Source organism: Euprymna scolopes, chromosome 39 (assembly GCF_053919585.1).
Source record: "Euprymna scolopes isolate OS-2025 chromosome 39, ASM5391958v1, whole genome shotgun sequence".
NCBI classification, from domain to species: Eukaryota; Metazoa; Mollusca; class Cephalopoda; order Sepiida; family Sepiolidae; genus Euprymna; species Euprymna scolopes.
Window position 1 is genome coordinate 39,191,424 of NC_136520.1, and position 19,769 is coordinate 39,211,192.

The 19,769-nt window shown below is 32.2% G+C and overlaps 1 protein-coding gene across 9 annotated transcripts in view; it reads left to right on the forward strand.

The window, feature by feature from the left end:
* LOC145263764 (partitioning defective 3 homolog) overlaps positions 1-19,769 on the forward strand; it is a 522,695-nt gene that overhangs the window by 397,473 nt on the left and 105,453 nt on the right. For 6 of the 9 annotated variants that reach the window (XM_080120805.1, XM_080120801.1, XM_080120799.1 and 3 more), the window contains one exon: positions 8,663-8,848. The exons of the other annotated variants lie outside the window; for them this stretch is intronic. In XM_080120805.1, coding sequence (XP_079976931.1) covers positions 8,663-8,848 — 186 coding nt within the window. The remainder of the gene's footprint in view (positions 1-8,662; positions 8,849-19,769) is intronic. 9 annotated transcript variants of the gene reach the window in all.

The following is a 19,769-nucleotide window of genomic DNA, read 5'->3' on the forward strand; positions in this document are numbered from 1 at the left end:
ATAGTAAACACAAACCTCATTCTATATATATATATATATATATATTTTAAATATTTTGCCTACCAAACTTGTCGGTCAGTTTTTGGTCTACAGACATGAAACTTAATATATAGAGTATTCAAACCCATGCTAAACTTTATATTTGGGTTTTAGCCGGGGAAAATCAGTGCAAAAGTGTAAAAATTAAAGAAATGGAATTTGCCAGATGAAGGTCGAACGATGGCATTATGAATATGCCTGTGTAACATAATAGCTATAGGTTCATGTTTTAATTATTAGCCTTGTAGTAAACATGTTTTCATGATTCAGGCATTAATGTCAAAGGAAAAAGTAAATCATAAGCTAAACGTTTTGATTTCGATTCTCGGTGGTGGCACACGAGTCAGTTTTATTTTTTTTAACTTTTAAAATCATTACTATATTTTGGGTCCAATATAATATAATAAATACGATATAAATACATAGGTTTAATAAAGTATGTTGAGGAAATACTTTAGCAAGAGTTAAACACATATTTAATATTTGGAAAGGAAGCATAGAGATGAAAGTCCTTAATCCATGGAGTTTCAAAGAAATACTTTCCTTCTCGTCAAAGGCTGGAAGTTAGCAAAATGCATAAAAATAATTTTGCTTGTAAAGTATTTAAAGAAAGTATGAAAAGGATCATATTAGCGTTAAAAGGAAAGATAAAACAATGCAACAGATCGAGTGGGGTAAAAAAGAAAAATGGTTTTACGTATGAGGGTGTTTTCCCATAGTTGTTGAGTCCAAAACCCAGTGAATCTAAGAAAGTGGTAGAAGTTGTAGTCCTAGTGCATGTTGTTAAAGTTTATAAATGGTCTAAAAAAATAAATATCTGTGTGAAAAGGCACAGATAAAGAAGTCTAGTTGGGAAGAAAGAAACTTATATGTTGTTAGTTCATCAAAAAATCAATCATTGATACACACACACACACACACACACACACACACACACACACACACACACACATTTATATTTAAATGAAATATTACCTGCATTTGAAGCCTTGCATATATTTTAAAATTAAAAATTACGTACATGAATACGTTTGGAAGGCTAGAAGACAATGCATATATATATTTTTTTTTAAATATAAAATTTATTTTTTTAGTTCAAATATTTCGATGATCTACATCCTTGTCAATGAAGGTCTGGATTTTTTTTCTCTTTTTCCTTGTTCATATGTTGTAATCCGCAAGTGAGAATGTTAGTTCGTAGGTCTTATAATTCTTAATTTCAGTGTGTATGTATATATATATATATGTGTGTGCGTGTGTGTATATATATATATATATATATATATGTATGTATATATATATGTATGTATATATGTGTGTGTGTGTATATATATGTATGTATATATGTGTGTTTGTGTATATATATATATACACGTAGTTGTTAATATGTAGGGACTCAACACGTAGACTCTGTCCCAAAGAGCATAAAAGGAAAGGCATTCAATTCACTGTTTCAGGTTTTAACAAAAGACCTTTATTCCTCCTTTTCTGGTCTTCTCGGCTGTAATGTCATTCACGTGTCTGTAACAGGATCCTCGGCCTGCGCACGTGTTTTTTGTTATGATCTTTTTTCTTCTTCCTTGCCATGACGTCACCTCGCACACAGCTCGGTCATTTGCATACGCTGCCATTTTTTGACCCTTAAATTAATTTCATTGTGTGTCATCTTTTAAGGAGCAGCTAGAGATGCAGAACTACTTCCACGATGTTCATGTGCAAATTGTACATTTGGATTTGGATCGTAGATTTAAGGTACACTCTCTAGTCAGTCTGTTTTTAGGGACAGACACACACATATATTGACGCACAGAGAAGCATTCTCCTTTATTATATACAGAAAATCTATATGCACACACACACACGCACACACAGGGTGGGACAGAAATAACAGGTGTTTTTGAAATTGTATATCACCAACAATAGGCATCACATGAAAGATATCATATTCCACACCTGACTTTATTAAATATCAAACTTTCTATTACATAAATCTCACCTATCTGTTAAAATGTTTGTATGTTTGCCTAAAACTTTTGACAGAGGCGACAGATTTTCACCAGATCGATATCATTTTGAAGCTCGACCCTTTGGACGACAAATTTTAAAATATTGACTAAAAACATTAATTCCTTCACCCTCAACTGGGCACTTTTCTACACTGCGGGGCTCGCTTTTTCACCAGTATTTTCGAAAGTCATCCCCTCTTTTCGATTGACTAGCCTTAATTTAAACTTCCACCATTTCTGATTTGGCGATGGATGCAACAGCAAAGATATCACTTTTTTTTTTTTTTTTCACATTCTTTTCCTCTTTTTGAGGTACAGGTTCAAGCCTGTCTGTCTACTACCACTTTTTTTTTTTTTTTTTTTTTTTTCTTTCAACACACACCTCCAGGCACCCAGGCTAGTTTTAAATAAATCAATGAAGAAATTGCTCGTTTTCAGTAAAATCTTATATTTCATGATTTTTTTTATTTATTTTTTTTTAACACCTGTCATTTCCTACTTCTGCCCCACCCTGTATATATAAAGATGGACAGACAAGTTGTCACATACCAAATCTACCAAAAGTTTTAATATACGTTTTATCATATTAAAAAAAAAGAAGGGAAAAATATGTATTTGTGTGGAATTCACTCCATTTACAATAGACCCATCATGCATGTTTGAAAGTCAAACACATGCCTGACGAAGGGAAGGACTTCCCAAAATATTACAACGTGGATATGCTACCTGATTAACTGACACAAGTAAGAACATATTACATGTAAAATATAATTTAAAATATATACGATGGACTCTCCTGTTGATTTCGACGTATGAGCTTCCGCCACAACAATTAAGTTGCTCAGAAATCCACACAGATGATTTGTTTATAATGGTGAAGGCTTTGTGTAGAACCAACCACATTTCTTGGTAATACTGCTAACCTCCGTCGATGTAGATGACTGCCACAGGACAAAGTATACAGTAGACCACAGGTTTTTACATCAATTTCCTTCTCCAAGATACATGTCTTAACGAAGACTGGGGGTGTATCTCTCCCAGTGAATTAATGCACCCTCAGATACCAACCTGGAAATTTCTAAAACTTAGCACAGTACATACAGTGCCTAGGCTTTCCAAATGGTCACCCATCTGGTACTGGCCAAGCTCAATGTTGCTTAACTTCGGTGATCTGGTGAGAACTGATGTGTCAACATGATTGTACCATATATATATACACGTATATATTGAATCAATAATGGTGAAATTGTATAGTTTGTTGTTGCACCATTCTGTTAAGTTGCTTCAGTTTGAGTCTATCTGTTACATCTCTGCATTGTTTTGCTTTCTATGAACCTAAATTTATATTATATACACATTATTATTTTTTTTTCTTAGCTTCTTACATCAAGTGGCTTCATGCCTTCTCTCGAGTGAGTTCCATAAAATAAATTTAAGCCGGCTCCTTCTAATAAATCTACATCTCGTGCGAAGGCTGACCAAGCCCAGCGATCCATCGCCAACGCGTACATTATTGGTTGCCAGTCATTGCTTCAACGGCGAACACTATAGATTATCGGACCCAGAATCGGTTTGGTATCTTGCTTAACTGTTCTGAGCTACGTTTTAAGCTGGCCACTGCATCGCATATGAGATAACTTTTATGGGTGTAGAAAAAAAGAAAAACTACATTAATCAAATGTTTTATTGAAATTAAAAATGAAATATCAAAAAATATTTAATTCTATTTACAAACTATAATTTAATTAAAAAATTAAATCTTCCTGAATGACTTTAACACTAGTACAAGCATCACATATTGATGATTATGATAAGAAGCTGTTATAACAAAGATTATGCTCATTATCATATGACTATGCTGATTCTATTGTTGGCATTGATTTTCAGGAGGGACCACATGAAGGTTGCCAACATCCTAAGTGATCTTGTGAAACGAACTGGATTTGAACTTCTGACATATAGGTCGTCAGTCTGTGTTGTTAATTACCATGCAAAGAGTATGGTTATTGTTTAAGACTAGCATTACATGATTTGGCTTTGTCCAAGATTCATTGTGTTCAGATTTCTTTTATATTTCTACTAGCCTGGGTGCCCGGCGTTGCCCGGGTGTTTGGAGGTGTGTTGAGCAAAAAAAAAAAAAAAAGTAGTAGTAAGCAGGCAGGCTTGAACCCGTGATGCAAAGGCTGCAAAGAACGTAAAAAAAAACAACTCTGACGTCTTTGCTGTTGTGCCTATCGCCAAACCAGAAGTGACGTAGGTTTAAATTAAGGCTAGTGAATCGAAAAGAGGGGATAACTTTCGAAAATATCGGCAAAAAAAAGCGACCCCTCCCTGTAGAAAAGGGCTCAGTTGAGGGTAATGGAATTAATGTTTTTGGCCAATTTTTTGATATTTGTCGTCCGAAGGGTCGAGCTTCAAAATGATACCAATCTTGTGAAAATCCATTGCCTCTGTTGCAAGTTTTAGGCAGACATACATACATTTAAACAGACAAGTGAGATCTATATTATAGACTAGCGGGGGTGCCTGACGTTACCCGGGTGTTTGTAGGTGTAAAAGAAAAAGAAAAGTTTTGGTAGGTAGGTAGGCTCGAACCTGAAGCTTGAGGTGGCTAGCCTGGTAACTTACCACGACGCTATGAGGGCAGCAGAATTAAAAACGGTTGAAATTAAACGATTAAAAAGTTAAGTGACACAGGCATAAATTTAATGAGGTCAAACATCACACCATAGGGGAATGAAATCACGCACTTAACTTTGGCTGCAACATCTTGGGGGAAAACCAGTTCCCCATAAAAAGGGGAGTGTCCAACTGAATAGCAATTGTCTGATATGATGGGTTTTGCCTGCATTGATCAAAGCTGATTGCTTTTCTGGACCTCCCAGCATGAGTGCCAAGTAGACATATTTGCTCCTGATTCAGTTTCGCTTTTTATACGGAAAAGTCAAACATGTTGAGACCAGGAAATACCGCAAAAATAACGTTTAAAAGTTGCTCAAATAAAAGATAGACACGACCTCGTTTTGTAAATCGTAGATATTATAATCTAGTGAGTATATAAAAAGTTCTAAGAAGTGGGCCCCCTCCCCCAGCAATACTCCCTCCAAAAGCCTTTATCAGACATACACAAAAAAACGCACACACTAACACATATTTTCTCTTTTATATTAAAGATATATCAATTATATAGTCCCATGAATATAAATATATACAGAAATATATATGGAGGGATAAATACATCAGATACATCAAGGGCATTGCAGCGGCTGCTTCGAGAAGGTGGGCTCTCTCTACCGTGCTGGAAAGTTACTTATGGCTGAAAGAATCCTGTACCTCTACAAGGCCACCATTCACCCATGTATGAAGTATTGTTATCACCTGTGAGCTGGTGCATCTGCTACTAGTCTCACTCCTGAATAGGGTTCAAAGGAGATTCGCCAACCTAATATGTCCTGAACTGTCAGCTAGGCTTCAACCTCTGCCCCATTGACGAAATGTTGCATCTCCCAGCCTGTTTTACAAGTATTTTAATGATAGATGCTCCGACAAACTACAAGCCCTTGTACACCCTCAACGTAAATACCCTTGACAAGCAACAAAATCCCACCCTTACACAGAGATCCCTAAATGTAAAAAGGTCTTCTACTCTAATAGTTTCTTCCCCAGAATTGCTAGACTTTGGAATTCCCTTCCAGGTTCCTGCTTCCCGGACTGTACTGACATGCAGAAGTCCAAGTGTAATGTAAACAGACATCTTGCTGCTCAACTCCCTACATAGTATTTCTGCAATTATGTCTCAAATAGTAGTCCCTACATCAAAGTGGCATTGTGCCTTGTTCTGTCATATATTTGCAAATTATTTAGAACCTCTATCCAGTCATGGCTGACGGAACAAGAGCATGCTATCCCCATGAAGTAAATGAAGGGTTCCGCTCAAGATTCCGTCCAAATTCCTGAGTTCGACAAGATGTGAAAATCACACTCAAGATGAGAACAGTAGTCCGATGAATAATAATACAAAAAAATATACATATAAGTAATAAACATATAAAAACCTTTGGCCTGAGGGAATGTTACGTATGACTATATAAGTCCTAGAGAGCATATGCGTGTCTGGCATTCATGATGGAAGATATATTGTTCACGGTGTTGATGAAATAATATCCATTTAGAAGATCACTTAAAAGTAAGGTCAGCTGAATTCTGATAAAGATGTTGGGAAATTAAAGTGTCTCGAGAGATTGAATCCAAATATTCTTACTGTGAGGATCCTTGCGTGTAGAGATGGAAATCGCTCCAGACTTAAAAATGTATCACCAGAAATAGGGACTTCGATGCCGTATAGAATTAGGTGAAAGTTGACAAACATATAATATCTAACTTAGCTCCTTTCTCCTTTTCTGATGAAAAGTATTAGGCTTTGAAATGCCATGGCACAAAGAGCTTCTATCATCCTTCTTTATCTGTGATGTCTATTCTTTATGAAACTAATAAACAAACTTATACATTCCTACATATTTTTGATTTGTCTTAAATTTGTATGTGTGTGTGTGTGTATATATATATATATATATATATATATATATATATACATACACACACATACAAAATGTATAAGCATTGAGAAAAATGTTTTGTTTTGGAATATGGTTATTTATACCGGTATATTTAAATTGTGGCATCCTTAGATCATGTGCCAGCGACACACACACATTTTTTTTGGGGAGGGGGATGCATTTGAAGTGTTGCATGTATTTTGAAATTTAAGAATTACATATATAAATACGTTTGGAAGGCTAGAAAAAAACGTATATTTTTTCTTGTTTTTTTTATAAACAAAATTGTTTAATTCAGATATTTGGATGAATACATTCATGTCAATGAAAGTCTGGGGTTTTTTGGGGTTTTTTCTATTTTTTTTGTCTGCATGATATAATCTGCGAGATAGTGTTAGTTCGTAGGTTTTATAACGGTATGATTTTCAAAAAGAATCAGCAGGGTGTCACATTAACTGCACACAATGAATTGACAAGGATATATTCATCAAAATATCTAAATTAAGCAGTAAATTTCTTTATAAAAAAAAGATATGCATTGTTTTCTAGCTTTCCAAACGCATTCATACCCGTAATTCCTAAATTTACACACACATATACAAATATATACACACACCATAATAAAACAAATAAAATGAATGTAGAATGAAATACAGTTTTCCCGTGGAGGCTGCCATTTTATTTATTTACTTAAATGAGCATTGAGGATGGCCTTACCAAGATAAGATAAATACATCATAAATTGCAACTTTGCAAATATTATGGTGGTAGGATGAAACGATTGTATGCTCTGGATAGAAAATAAAAAAATATTTTTTTATGAGTTTGTTCCTTGCTTTTCTATTTATTGCTTCTATATTTTATATTTCTACACTATTGAAAAAAAAATTATCATAAATTTATATGTGAAAAAAAAAATATATATATATATCAAAAGTTAGTTGAAAAATAACAATTAATTGCTCAATCCTAAGTTTTACAAGAGCTAATATGAACAATTTTTTTTTTTTTAAATCTAAACATTTGTCTGTTGGGATACCTAGGTTTCATCGATTTGATAATATTGGATTTAGAACGAAATCATGCTGGTAAATTTAAACAGATTTGTCAGTCACCTTCCAATTTTCCTGCGCAAAAAAAAAAAAAAAAATGAACAGCATCTGATGAATTGAGCTCTACCCCCCCCCCCACTTTTTTTTTTTTTTTTCAAAACTTTTGATGATGAAAGAGGAACTGACAAATCTGTTTGCATTGACCAGTCAGATTTTATTCTAAATCTAGCACTATCTGATTGATGAAACTCGGGTACATTTAACAGGCACTATAATGTACTGTTTTTAAATAAAATATATTATTATTATTAGCACATTCACAACGTTTTGTTTGATATAACTTTTTACCTTCTACAGGTGCGGTTTTTACAACCTTGTAAGTCTGAATCGAACTTGTGACCCTGTACGAAATTTCATACTAAACCTTTTATTTAGTTTATGGGAGTAGATTGTTTCATTCCGGCAGTTTCCATTGGATAGGATTGAATCATTTTTTATATTCTCTATTAGTATTGCCTGTGGTAAGGATTGAACTCTTAATCCCTGGAACATTGTCACTTAGAACTGCTTGTCAACCAATACTGTAAACTATTAGGTCATATATCCGTATGGATCAATCATGGTTGGTGTGATTTGAAAAATCTACTCCAATAGATTAAGCAAAGGTTTCAGTTTGAAATTTCTGTGCAGGTTTCAAAGTGTGAAAAGATGCACTTGAAGGTCGAAGGCTGCGTCATTTAAAACATTGTGAATATGAAAATAAAGATGAGACTAGTAGCCCAAATAATGCAAATAGTAATGAATTCCCATCTCTAAAATTTCAAAACATTAGCTTGGTTTTATTTTTATTTTTTTTTTTCTGTTTAGAAAAATAAATGTCTAAAAAAAATAAATAAAATAAAAGCAAATTACTTGTAGATGTTTTCAAAACTATGTCTCGGTTGATGTCTTTCTCTTGGCAAAGTAACGCTGTGTGTGGCATGTCATATTGATCTTGTTTCCCCAACAGGAAAATGGGAATTCAGACTTTCTTGATCCGAAGAAACGTCTCCAGCCGAGGTGGAGTAGTACTGGCCATAACAAACTTTTGGCACACAAGTTCTCCCGCGATTCGTGCCGCCAGTCCCTTGGGAATCGACCTGACAGTTTCAAGTGGTTTGAGGCACAGGAACGGCATGAGGAAAGGTTTAAGGATGTGAGTGGTTTTTACCATTTTTAAGTTGAGCCAAATTTTAGGAATCTTGTTAGATGATAAGAGTCCATGTTGCTGGCTCAGGTGAACCTCTCAGCCCAAAATCAATACAGCAACATCGTTTCAAACAGACACCTTTCTTTCTCACTCTTTCGGCCTATCTCATTTAATTATTCCACAACTGAATTTACTGCCATCAACAGATGTGCTCATCTTCATAACTGAGCATCTTTTTTTTTTTTTTTTAAATATCTATTAATATTGTTCAACAAACGAACTAACAATTATCAGTAGAACACGAGCAGAGTTCCTTTTAACCATTTACTTTTAATATATGAGCAGTTTTTTAGTCGTACAAAATGTTAAAATTGCCTTTATATGTAGATGCATCATGAGAATTTTGATATTTATGAATTTTTTTTTTTAATTCTAACGTTATTTTAATACTAAAATTATTTTTGAATTATAAAATTGATTTTTTTTTTAATTCTAAAATTGATTTTTTTATATTTTCAAATTGTTTTTTTTTTTTATATTTCCAGATGTTAAAAAATTTCCAGATTGTTTTTTAATTTCCAGATTGTTTGTTTTAATTTCCAGATTGTTTGTTTTAATTTCCAGATTGTTTGTTTTAATTTCCAGATTGTTTGTTTTAATTTCCAGATTGTTTGTTTTAATTTCCAGATTGTTTGTTTTAATTTCCAGATTGTTTGTTTTAATTTCCAGATTGTTTGTTTTAATTTCCAGATTGTTTGTTTTAATTTCCAGATTGTTTGTTTTAATTTCCAGATTGTTTGTTTTTTAATTTCTAGATTGTTTGTTTTTATTCAAATTTAAATTTCTTAATTTAATTTTTTAATTTCTAAATTTCTTTTTCAAGGAACTTTTGTTCAAAAAAACTTTAAAAAAAAATGAATAAAATAAAATATATACCTGACCACATTTCAAATTGATACATCCAAAACTTAAAGAAAGAAGACGAAATGCACCTAACATGGATGCTTTTTGCTTTTCTTCCTTTTGCAAAACTTATGTTCTGCCAAAAACAACCCCCCCTCCTTTTTCCTTCTTCCCATTTTCCCTTTCTCTATCTCCCACACTTCCTGACTGGTTATCTAACTTAAAATGTGCCAAACATTAATACTGTAACCATTGCAAAACTCATTCATGTTCTGCAGGGCAGGGAACAAAAACAAAATCCACTATAAAACAATCAAACCAAACACTACAAACTAGTGATTGAAGATACAAAAAGCTTGAAGAATAAAAGCTTTCTACGATAAAACTGGATGCAACATGAATACTATTTCCAAAATAACTGGATTCAGCATTATATAACCTGAAAAGGGTTGATATGCCGTAAAACAAAACAACCAACCCAACAAGGTCTTCTGTTTTGTGCACATCTCCCTATACTGTCTAGATTTAGTCTTCCTCTGGGGTCATCAGATCTAAACTTGAAAACTTGCATCACACATTCCATATACCATTCTAATCTCATTTCTCTCTATGCAAAACATCCTCAACCCTCCTCGACTAGGCTTCACTGCCATACGTTATCACACCATGTAGAAATGCCTAATAGACTCTTCTCTTGATCAACAGTGGTAATGCTCTGCTAGTTAGTAATGATCAGTGTTTTAATTTTATTTTTTTACATTTAAATACATTTTGATTAACTCTTATGGTGTATTCTCATATGAAGGCAATTTACAGATATTTAATTACAATTTTTTTTATCCCTTTTTTCTTTTTCCTGACTAACATCCCTATTGAGATATTTGTCTAAACTTCATCAGTCAGTATTGTATTTTGAAGTTAATATACAGGTACATCATCAAAGTATCAACAACTGATTGTCCAGAACCTTAAGTTCTGACATAATTATAAATGGGCTTGAGGTTAAAGTTGTAAAAATATTAGAATTGGTAATTGTATTGGAATCAGAAATTTAGAACAGAATCTTTAATTGTATTGGAATCAGGGAGAAGATATTGGACTCGTTCCATCGCTTATATATATATATATATATATATATATATATATTAGTGGCCTGGAAGGACCACAGGAGAGACAACCATGCAAAATAAAAACCCAAGCAAAATTCATCCCAAAGCAGCAAAACTGAAGCTGGCCTGCCAGGACACTGTATATACAAATGTAGACAAATGTAGGCATATTTTATTTGTTTGAAAACATAGGTTCTTTTTTGCCAATTGTCATAAAATTTTAACCATAGAATAGTATTATAATCTTAAAAACCCTGAAAATGTTCATGTAGTTTCGTCCCATAGTACCAAAGCAATTCAATTATCATTTTATTCATAGCCAAATTGAATATTGAAACTAAAATTGAGACTAAAATTTGCTGCTATGGTTTCAAATGATCTTAAATAACAGCAAGGGGAGACTTTATTCCAAATATTTCGCATATGTTATATCTCTCCTCTGGTTTTCATACATAAAGTAAATTTCACAGTGTATAAGGATTATTATTATTAATATTATTATTTCCAGAAGAGGGGTGATATATGAGAAATATTTGGAATCAAGTCTCCCCTTGCTGTTATTTCAGATCGTTTGAAAACATAGCAAGTTTTAGTCTCCCTTCCATCAAGGCCAGAGGTTTTGGGGAAATATATATATATAGTAGCTATTAGATGGAACAAGTCTTTTTTCCTCTGATTCTGATACAATTACCAATTCTGATTCTTCAAAATTACAGGGTGGAGCAGAGCAACTTGCTTATTTAAATTTTAATTCATATTCCAAATAAGCATGTTGCTCTGCCCTACCCTGTATTTAGCTATAAAAGTTTTTTATTATTTTTAAATTACCATGAAACCTGTGTAATATATGCATATTTTTTTGCAAAGGTAAAAAATACTGTGTGGAGGATCTATGATTTTAATTTTACTGGTAGCTTAAAATCAATATTTAGCATTTTGTCAATGGTACTAGCAATGGAAAATTAAAGAACAAACAAATAAAAATAACAACCAAAATAATAATTTTTGGCATTGGAAAATATGTACACATTTTTTTTTTCTTTTTTTTTTTTTCATATATCAATTACTCTGAAAAGTTTAAACTTTCTCAATTCCAATTAATCGTCCCAACATCAAATACATTATATATATGTTGGCCTGAGTTCAAAAATTCAACAAGATAACTTTATATGTTAATATATGCATACACACAAGTTCTGTATTGAGCTGATATTTTTGTTAATGCTATTGTTTGTGTGGATATCCGTCTATAGGGTTGGAAATAAAAGAATATCAAGACATTTTTCACTAGTAGTGGGGCAGGTTATCTCAGTATTCCATAAGAATCTTTCACTGTGATACAAGCACCAAAAGTGGCACAAGTGACGTTCAGAAGATACATTTTAAGAAAAGAACGTTAGCTATCAGAAAATTCAAGATGGTTGTAGAAGCAAACCTGACAAATTTCAAGTTTGGTGCTTGTATCACCAAGTGAAAGATTGTTTCAGCAATCTGCCTCACTATAGGAGGACTTCACCCTTTTAGCTATGCCCAGACACCACTCAAGAATAGAATAATCACAGTAATAATCGGTTATGGTGGAAATTGGGTAGGATTTGATTAAGAGGACAGCTCAGCAAGAATATATTTACATTGGACTTGAAAACGATCATGTTGTAGTCAGCTGGAAAACAGTCCTGTGGTATAGTATTCCAACAGGGAGACAGCTCTAGGAAAGAAAATTTGCTCATGGACGTTTTGTTTAGTTTTGGACACAGAAAAAGAAAGGAAAATCATTTATAGTGGTTGTATCTAGATGTGTGCTTGTTGCAAACGTTTATGAAGAGAGGGGGGGCATAGATTGAAGGTCATTCGAGCACCTGCCATGAAAATCACGATAGAGCAGAGATAGACTCACAATGTCTCTTCCCTGAGAAGGAGGTAGTAAGGATAGGAAAAGTAAGCATCACTCACTAGATTGCGAAACCGATTTTGTACTCTTCCACAACAAGAAAAGATGCTCTGAGAATCACTGCTTGTAAAATGAGACTCCTATAAGATTTTTCAATTTGTGGTATTCTTCGCTTAGTTAAACACCTGCCGACAAAATAATTTTTAAATAAACCTTCAGTTTTATGTCCTTAATTGCACCATAGACCACGGTCTTTGGCATAGAGCATCGTAGACTTATAGTCCATGGTGTTCTAGGCTGTGCATGTGTTTTCCAATCTTTGTAATTTTTGCAAAATGGTTAGTTTTACAGCATTTTCTAACAGAGTTCTAATAATTCGATGGTGTACTTGTATTCCCATGCATATACAATCATAATGAAAGTGACTTGCTTTCCAGGTGTGATGCATCCATTACACATTTTAAAATACTATTTGAAACTTTGGTGTGACAGATTTATTTGTGAAATATATCACTTTTTTTAATTCCTAACATTTCATTCTTTATTTCAGTTTATCTTTAATTTCTATTTTCGTTTTGAAACAAAAAAAATTTCCATATTCTATTTAACAGATTTTTTTATGTAATTGCTCATATGAAATTTGAATTACTTACCAAAATAATAACTATAATAATTACTATCATTTTTATGGATTGTCACATTCACACACTCGCATACATATATTGTATGATCGTGGATAACATTAGAATCGACTGTTGTAGGTAAGTATCAGTTACTAAATAATAGGAGAAAAAAGTGAATTAAACACAAGTTTCATAATCTGAAGGTTGGGTTCAACCCCTGTACAGTCACACTTCAAAATAAACGTCCAAACTAAATCCAAGGAGAAACTGGTGATATAAATAGTTCCTCATTTGAAATTAAATAATTTTTGTGATAAAAAAATTTTTTTTTTTTTTTTTCTCATTTTTTTTTTTTTTCTCATTTTTTTTTTTTTTCTCATTTTTTTTTTTATTCTCATTTTTTTTTATTCTCATTTTTTTTTGTTCTTATTTATTTAACTATTTTTTAATGCTTGATTGTTACATATTATTTTTTAAGTAACATTTTTCTCCTGCATTTTTGACAGAATGGCTATTGTAATATAAATAACAAATTTCAACTCCAAAGTTGCATATTTCACCTTTACTAATTGCATTACCTAATATCTTATGAAGATAAATACTTCTAAAACTATTTTATTACTTTGAATACAAAATTGATTGAAATCTTTTTTGTAAATGCATTGCTATAATTTATATATATCTTATTAATCATCCAGTTTCTTGTGCATAATACACCATTTTTTAATTGAAAATTCATGTCAAGAGAGGAGTGTATTATACAGAAGTACACGTTTTAAAAACCAACATAAACAACAAATGCAGCTCATTAATTCAGCTTTTCATTTTTTAAAAACAACTGTTTTAGTTGAAACATCCGGGATCCTCAGTCATGCACAATACTTTGATTCTTACGAGACGTCGAACAGGTGATAGTCACTGTTATAAACGAGCCCCAAGAGATTGCCCGAATTTTCCATTGCATCTCTAGTTATCATCTAAAAATTAAAGGTGGGAAGTGGGGGGGGGGCGTATTATACACAAGTACACTTTTTCTAGAAATTTTTACTTTAATTAATTTACTCTTTTCTGAAATGCCAAGATTACGAATATTAGCAGAACAGATAACAAAACACAAAATAAATATTAATAACAATTGTTTACAAAAAAGATATTTGATGGCAATATTTGTTATTTGGGAATTAGTGCAATTGAACATCTTTTATCTCAGAGACAGAAAATTCACTGAAATGGATTTTTATAAATGAAAAATAGGGGGGGGGGGCAATATTTGTCAAGTTTTGTTAACATTTACGTTACTCATTCGATCCTTTCACACAATTAAGAAATTCGAAATCTTTCAATCATAACACTGCGACTTTGTTTGCCGAAATGAAGAAAACAATGAATACAACTCAGTAATTGGCCATTTCATTTTTTAGTCTATAATGATAGAAACGTGATGGATTCTTGATCCCCTTCACAATTCTCACAAAAGATAAGATAAATGATAGCAACTTGAAAGACCGCTTTCCTCTAGTTATCATCAAATACTAATGTCTTTGTATTTGTAAAAAACAAAACAAAAAAACAGTTCATTAAATTTTGATGAACTGTTTTTTGTTGTTGTTTTTTTTTTAAATAATATACAATAATTTATTTTTTGTTATAACTGTGACCGAAATTGGGAGGAGAAACTCTGTGCCGAAACATTTGATTTATTTTAAGAATTAAATATTTTAATGAGGTATTTTAATGGCATTGAGATTTTAATGGATAATATAAAAAAAATAACAAAGTAATGGCTCTGCGACAGGGGCATTGGTATTATAGATAAAGGTGTAATTTATTTCTGTTTTTAGCTTCAGAAACACGGCGGCATATTATATACAGGACTGTATTATACACAAGAAAATACAGTAAACAAGATTTAGCATTAACAAATTAAAATTTTAGAAAAATATTTTTTGCATCTGAACTGCCTGAATTTTTATTTGCTTGTTTTTAAATCATTACATAAACTGCTTTTGCATCTCTTCCATAACTATCTTTATTTTGCAACTTTTTTAAAAAAATTCTTAATAAATAAAATTTTATCTGTTTGTTTTTTTTGTTGTTTTTTTTTTAAGTTTTGATTTTGCATTTTTTCAATTTTTATAAATATTTTTAAAATTTTGTTTTTAATCTTTCTTTTTGACTTTTGACTAATTTTTATTAAAAAATTGTTTTAATTTTATTTTATTTTTAATTCATTGTTTTGTTTTTTTTTTTTTTTTTGTGAGACCAATGTGCTGTATCAGATCATTCCTCCATCTAGTTCTTGGTCTTCCGTTTGGCCTCTTATGTTCACGAGGTGACCATTTAGTTGTCCTGATGGGCGATATGGATATATACACACACCAGGCTATAGGTATTCAAGAGTGATAACTAATGAATTTTGTAAGGTTATTAAGAGTTCTCAATAAAAGAAGAGCAAGATACATTTTTATTAATTTATATGGCCGCCACACTGGACATGCTAATGTTTCAGACAAATGGTCAATTAAAAACAAAAGTCGTCATCAGATAAATGGTTGCTTTCCACATAAGAAACCAGTCCTCAAATATATATATATATATATATATATATATATATATATATATATAATATTAGTATATTTGGGCAGCATTTTTTCTCTTATAGATACTTGTTAAGCCGTCCTTATTGGAGAATCAGTTCCTCTTACACAATCTTCTGCTCATCCTAACAATGTTTTTGATCTTCTTAATTAAAGGCAATTATTGTTCAATTGAAGATTTCTTCAAACCTTTTCCTTGATAGTAGTGACCTATTAGCAGTAAAAAAATTTTTTTAAATCCATGGAAGGTGTTCCAATGAATTTAATTCTCTTGTACTCCCTAATTAGCAGTAAATTCCCACGTCTCTGGATCACATTGTTAGCCGTCTTCGTTTTGGAACTGCATAATCCTCATTTTCAGCACCACGTTAGCATGTGCCCTAGTCTCGGTACTGCATCGCCATCTGCTGTACTGTTGAAACTATATTTGGTCCAGATTGAATCTTTCTCATAGTAGCTTCACATCTAAAACGTATGGCCTTAAATGATAATTATTCATAATTTTGATTGTAAAAATAAATTTAATTAAATTTTGAGCTTCTCTGATGTGCTTTAAAAAAAAAAAAAAAAAAAAATTGTGTTCATAGGTAAAAATAAAACTAACATATTTGTAGCTTTTATAAGTGTTGTTGCAAAACTAGTATCCCCTTCACCACCATCCCTCTCCTCTTAAATATTTCGGTAGAATGCTCGGTATGTAAGTAGGTGACTCGTGAGTATTATTAAGTAGCAAGTTACCTGAGCAGATGTGGCTCAGTCATCCATGCTTTGGCAGAAGTTGACCAATAAAATAGCTTAGTTGTCTAATACTTATTATATACATCCAAGCTCACTCGAGAGCAATCAAGAAAATCTTGCTCGTAATATATATATATATATATATATATATATATATATATATATATATATAAACTGAAACAATCCTGTACATTCGAAGCTGTTTGTGTTAAAACTCAACTATTTTCGTCGACAATGTTAATCTGCCCTCTTTTGAGACGACATTTGCTTATTTTCTAAATTTACTTTTTTTCTTTTTCATTGATGCCATGTCATAGTAAGAAGGCTGTAGTGTACAGTAATGGCAATTTTGAGGAAATGGCCACCAATAAGATCAGAAAACTGTTGATAGCCTGTAAATAATGATTGTGCTCAAAATTTACTTATTTTATTAGCATGCAAAAACCAAGGAATAAATCAGGGCCCGTTTGTTCGCTTGCTCTCAGCTCTGAACTCCATATTATGATTATTTTTTTATAAATTTTTATATTTAAATTGAAATTTATATTATATTTCTCTTTATCTGTCTGTCCATTCCATTTTTTTCTCTTAAACTAATGGGCCGATCTAGCTGAAATTTTGTATGGACCTTTGTTATAAGGTGCAGCGAACCAACTATTATGGTATCCGTTCAATGCACAGTTGGGGATTAGTATTTAATGCAAAAATGAGCACAAATTTAACCATATTCAACCATCAATTTTGTATAACGCATTAATTCTAAATCAATGGGTTATAACTTTTGCCCCAGTTTTAACAGGCTAAAAAATTTGTCTACTTACAAAAATAGACAAAATATTTGCTATATCTACCCCTCCCCGCTTTCTCGCTCTGAATATTGATTTAAATAGTATTAACATTTTGGAATAGTGGACAGAGAATATCACCACAAGTGTTAATACTATATCTTCTGTCCTTTTTTATTTATAAACAAATGTTATAAAACTAAATCTAGAGCAGAAGATTGGAATAGTTGATTAGAAACAATAGAAAATATCACCGCATGATTGAGTTTTAGTATTTTTGACTGTTATTAAGTAGAGAGAAATGGAAGACAGAGCGAAAGATATTAGTTGAAGATCATACAGTTAGGAAGTCAGAAAAAAATAGAGAAACTGAGTAAATGAATTTGTGAGTTAATTGCAAATTACAGCTAATTACAATGATTAAAATGTGTTTTTCTTTTCAAACACACCATTCCTAAAATCAAGATAAATCAAGATCCCACAAATATATCGTAAAAAAAAAATCTGGCAAAAATTTGTTATACTTATCAACACAAAAAAGGGCAGGCAGTATAGAATAAATAATTGTTACCAAATGCAAACAAAAATGAACTTTTCTATCTAATTGTTCAAGTTTCAAGTGTCATTACTAATTGCAAGAAAGTTTATGAATAAGTATTTGAAGATATAAAAAATTTGATGTGTAAAGATTGTTTCCAAAATTACTGGATTTGGCATTAAATAACCCCAAAAGGGTTGATAAGCTGCAAAACAATCAAATCAAACAACTGGGAATATCTCTTCAAATATCAAGAGTTGTTTTTTCTTAACACATGAAAAAAAAAAAAATTGATGTTAAAATTTATAATAAAAATTTTAAAACACTAAAAAAAAGTTAAACTTACTTGTAACATTTGATAGAGCAGAGACAGGCTTGCAGCGTCTCTTCTGTGGGAAAGATTTGGAACTGAAATGCATATTACACCTACATACCAAAAAAAATTAAAAGTCAAAGATCTGAAAAATGTCAGAAAATAATTATCAATATTTCCACTTGTTTTGGTGGGCGATTATCTGGAGACGTTTGATAAAAAAAAAAAAAAAAAAAAAATTCGTCCCTATAACTACACTAACTGCTGTCAGCAAGGGCATCCAGCCAATGAAAAGCTTGTGTTGATTAAAGAAATGACTTCCAAACAAAAAAAACAAAAAACAAAGAAAGACTTTAGAATATTTCAGGCTGTGCTTTTTATAAATAAAGACCTGGCCTGAGATAGGTTAGTTCAGAAGACAATTTCTAAAAGCAGTTCAACGTATGCTAGTATGTAAAATGGATGTTAAACAGAATTTGATGATAATGGCCTAATTGAATGTTTTCAATGTTACAAAAAAAAATTTTTAAGCGCATGACAAAGTATTATATTTGTAGTTTCGAGTTTCAAATTTTATTGTTAACCTAAACTTGTACAGATAAGGCAGGTGATGGGAGAGAATTTGTAGATGAGAAAAATTAACATATCTTTCTCTATTCATTTAACATTATTTTCTCTTATGCTGGAGTCAGTTTTTTCTTTTTTCTTTTAGATTTCAAAAACTCTTCAGTTCTTACAGTTCAGCAGATTAATCATCTCTGAACTCAACTCTCTATCAACTGTTGGCCTTATTTTAAATGAAAATTTACGCTAGAACCCTTAACCTCTAGAAAGATGTATGCTCATGTCACCCGGGTGATAGAAAGGTGTCGCTAGTGTCACCCGGGCGATAGAAAGGTGTCGCTAGTGTCACCCGGGCCATAGAAAGGTGTCGCTAGTGTCACCCGGGCCATAGAAAGGTGTCGCTAGTGTCACCCGGGCCATAGAAAGGTGTCGCTAGTGTCACCCGGGCCATAGAAAGGTGTCGCTAGTGTCACCCGGGCCATAGAAAGGTGTCGCTAGTGTCACCCGGGCCCTAGGAAGACGTATGCTAGTGTCACCCGGGCCATAGGAAGTCGTATGCTAGTGTCACCCGGGCCCTAGGAAGACATACACATTACTCTGCACATGCAAAGAGATGGTTTGACTAATAAAGTTTGAAAATAAACAGCAACCGTTCATAAATTTCTTTGATAGTTTTTCAAAATTGATTGCAGCTAAAGGTTTGCTTTTGTCTTTAGAAACATATTTTTTTGTTTATAACCTTAAATGGGGTAATTTAAAAAGAGTTTATGGCTGCTTAAAATAATGATAAAGATTGTCAGTAGATTATAATCTGTATTTATTTACCTTCTATAACAATAGAATCTCTTTAAAGAAAAACGTGTTCC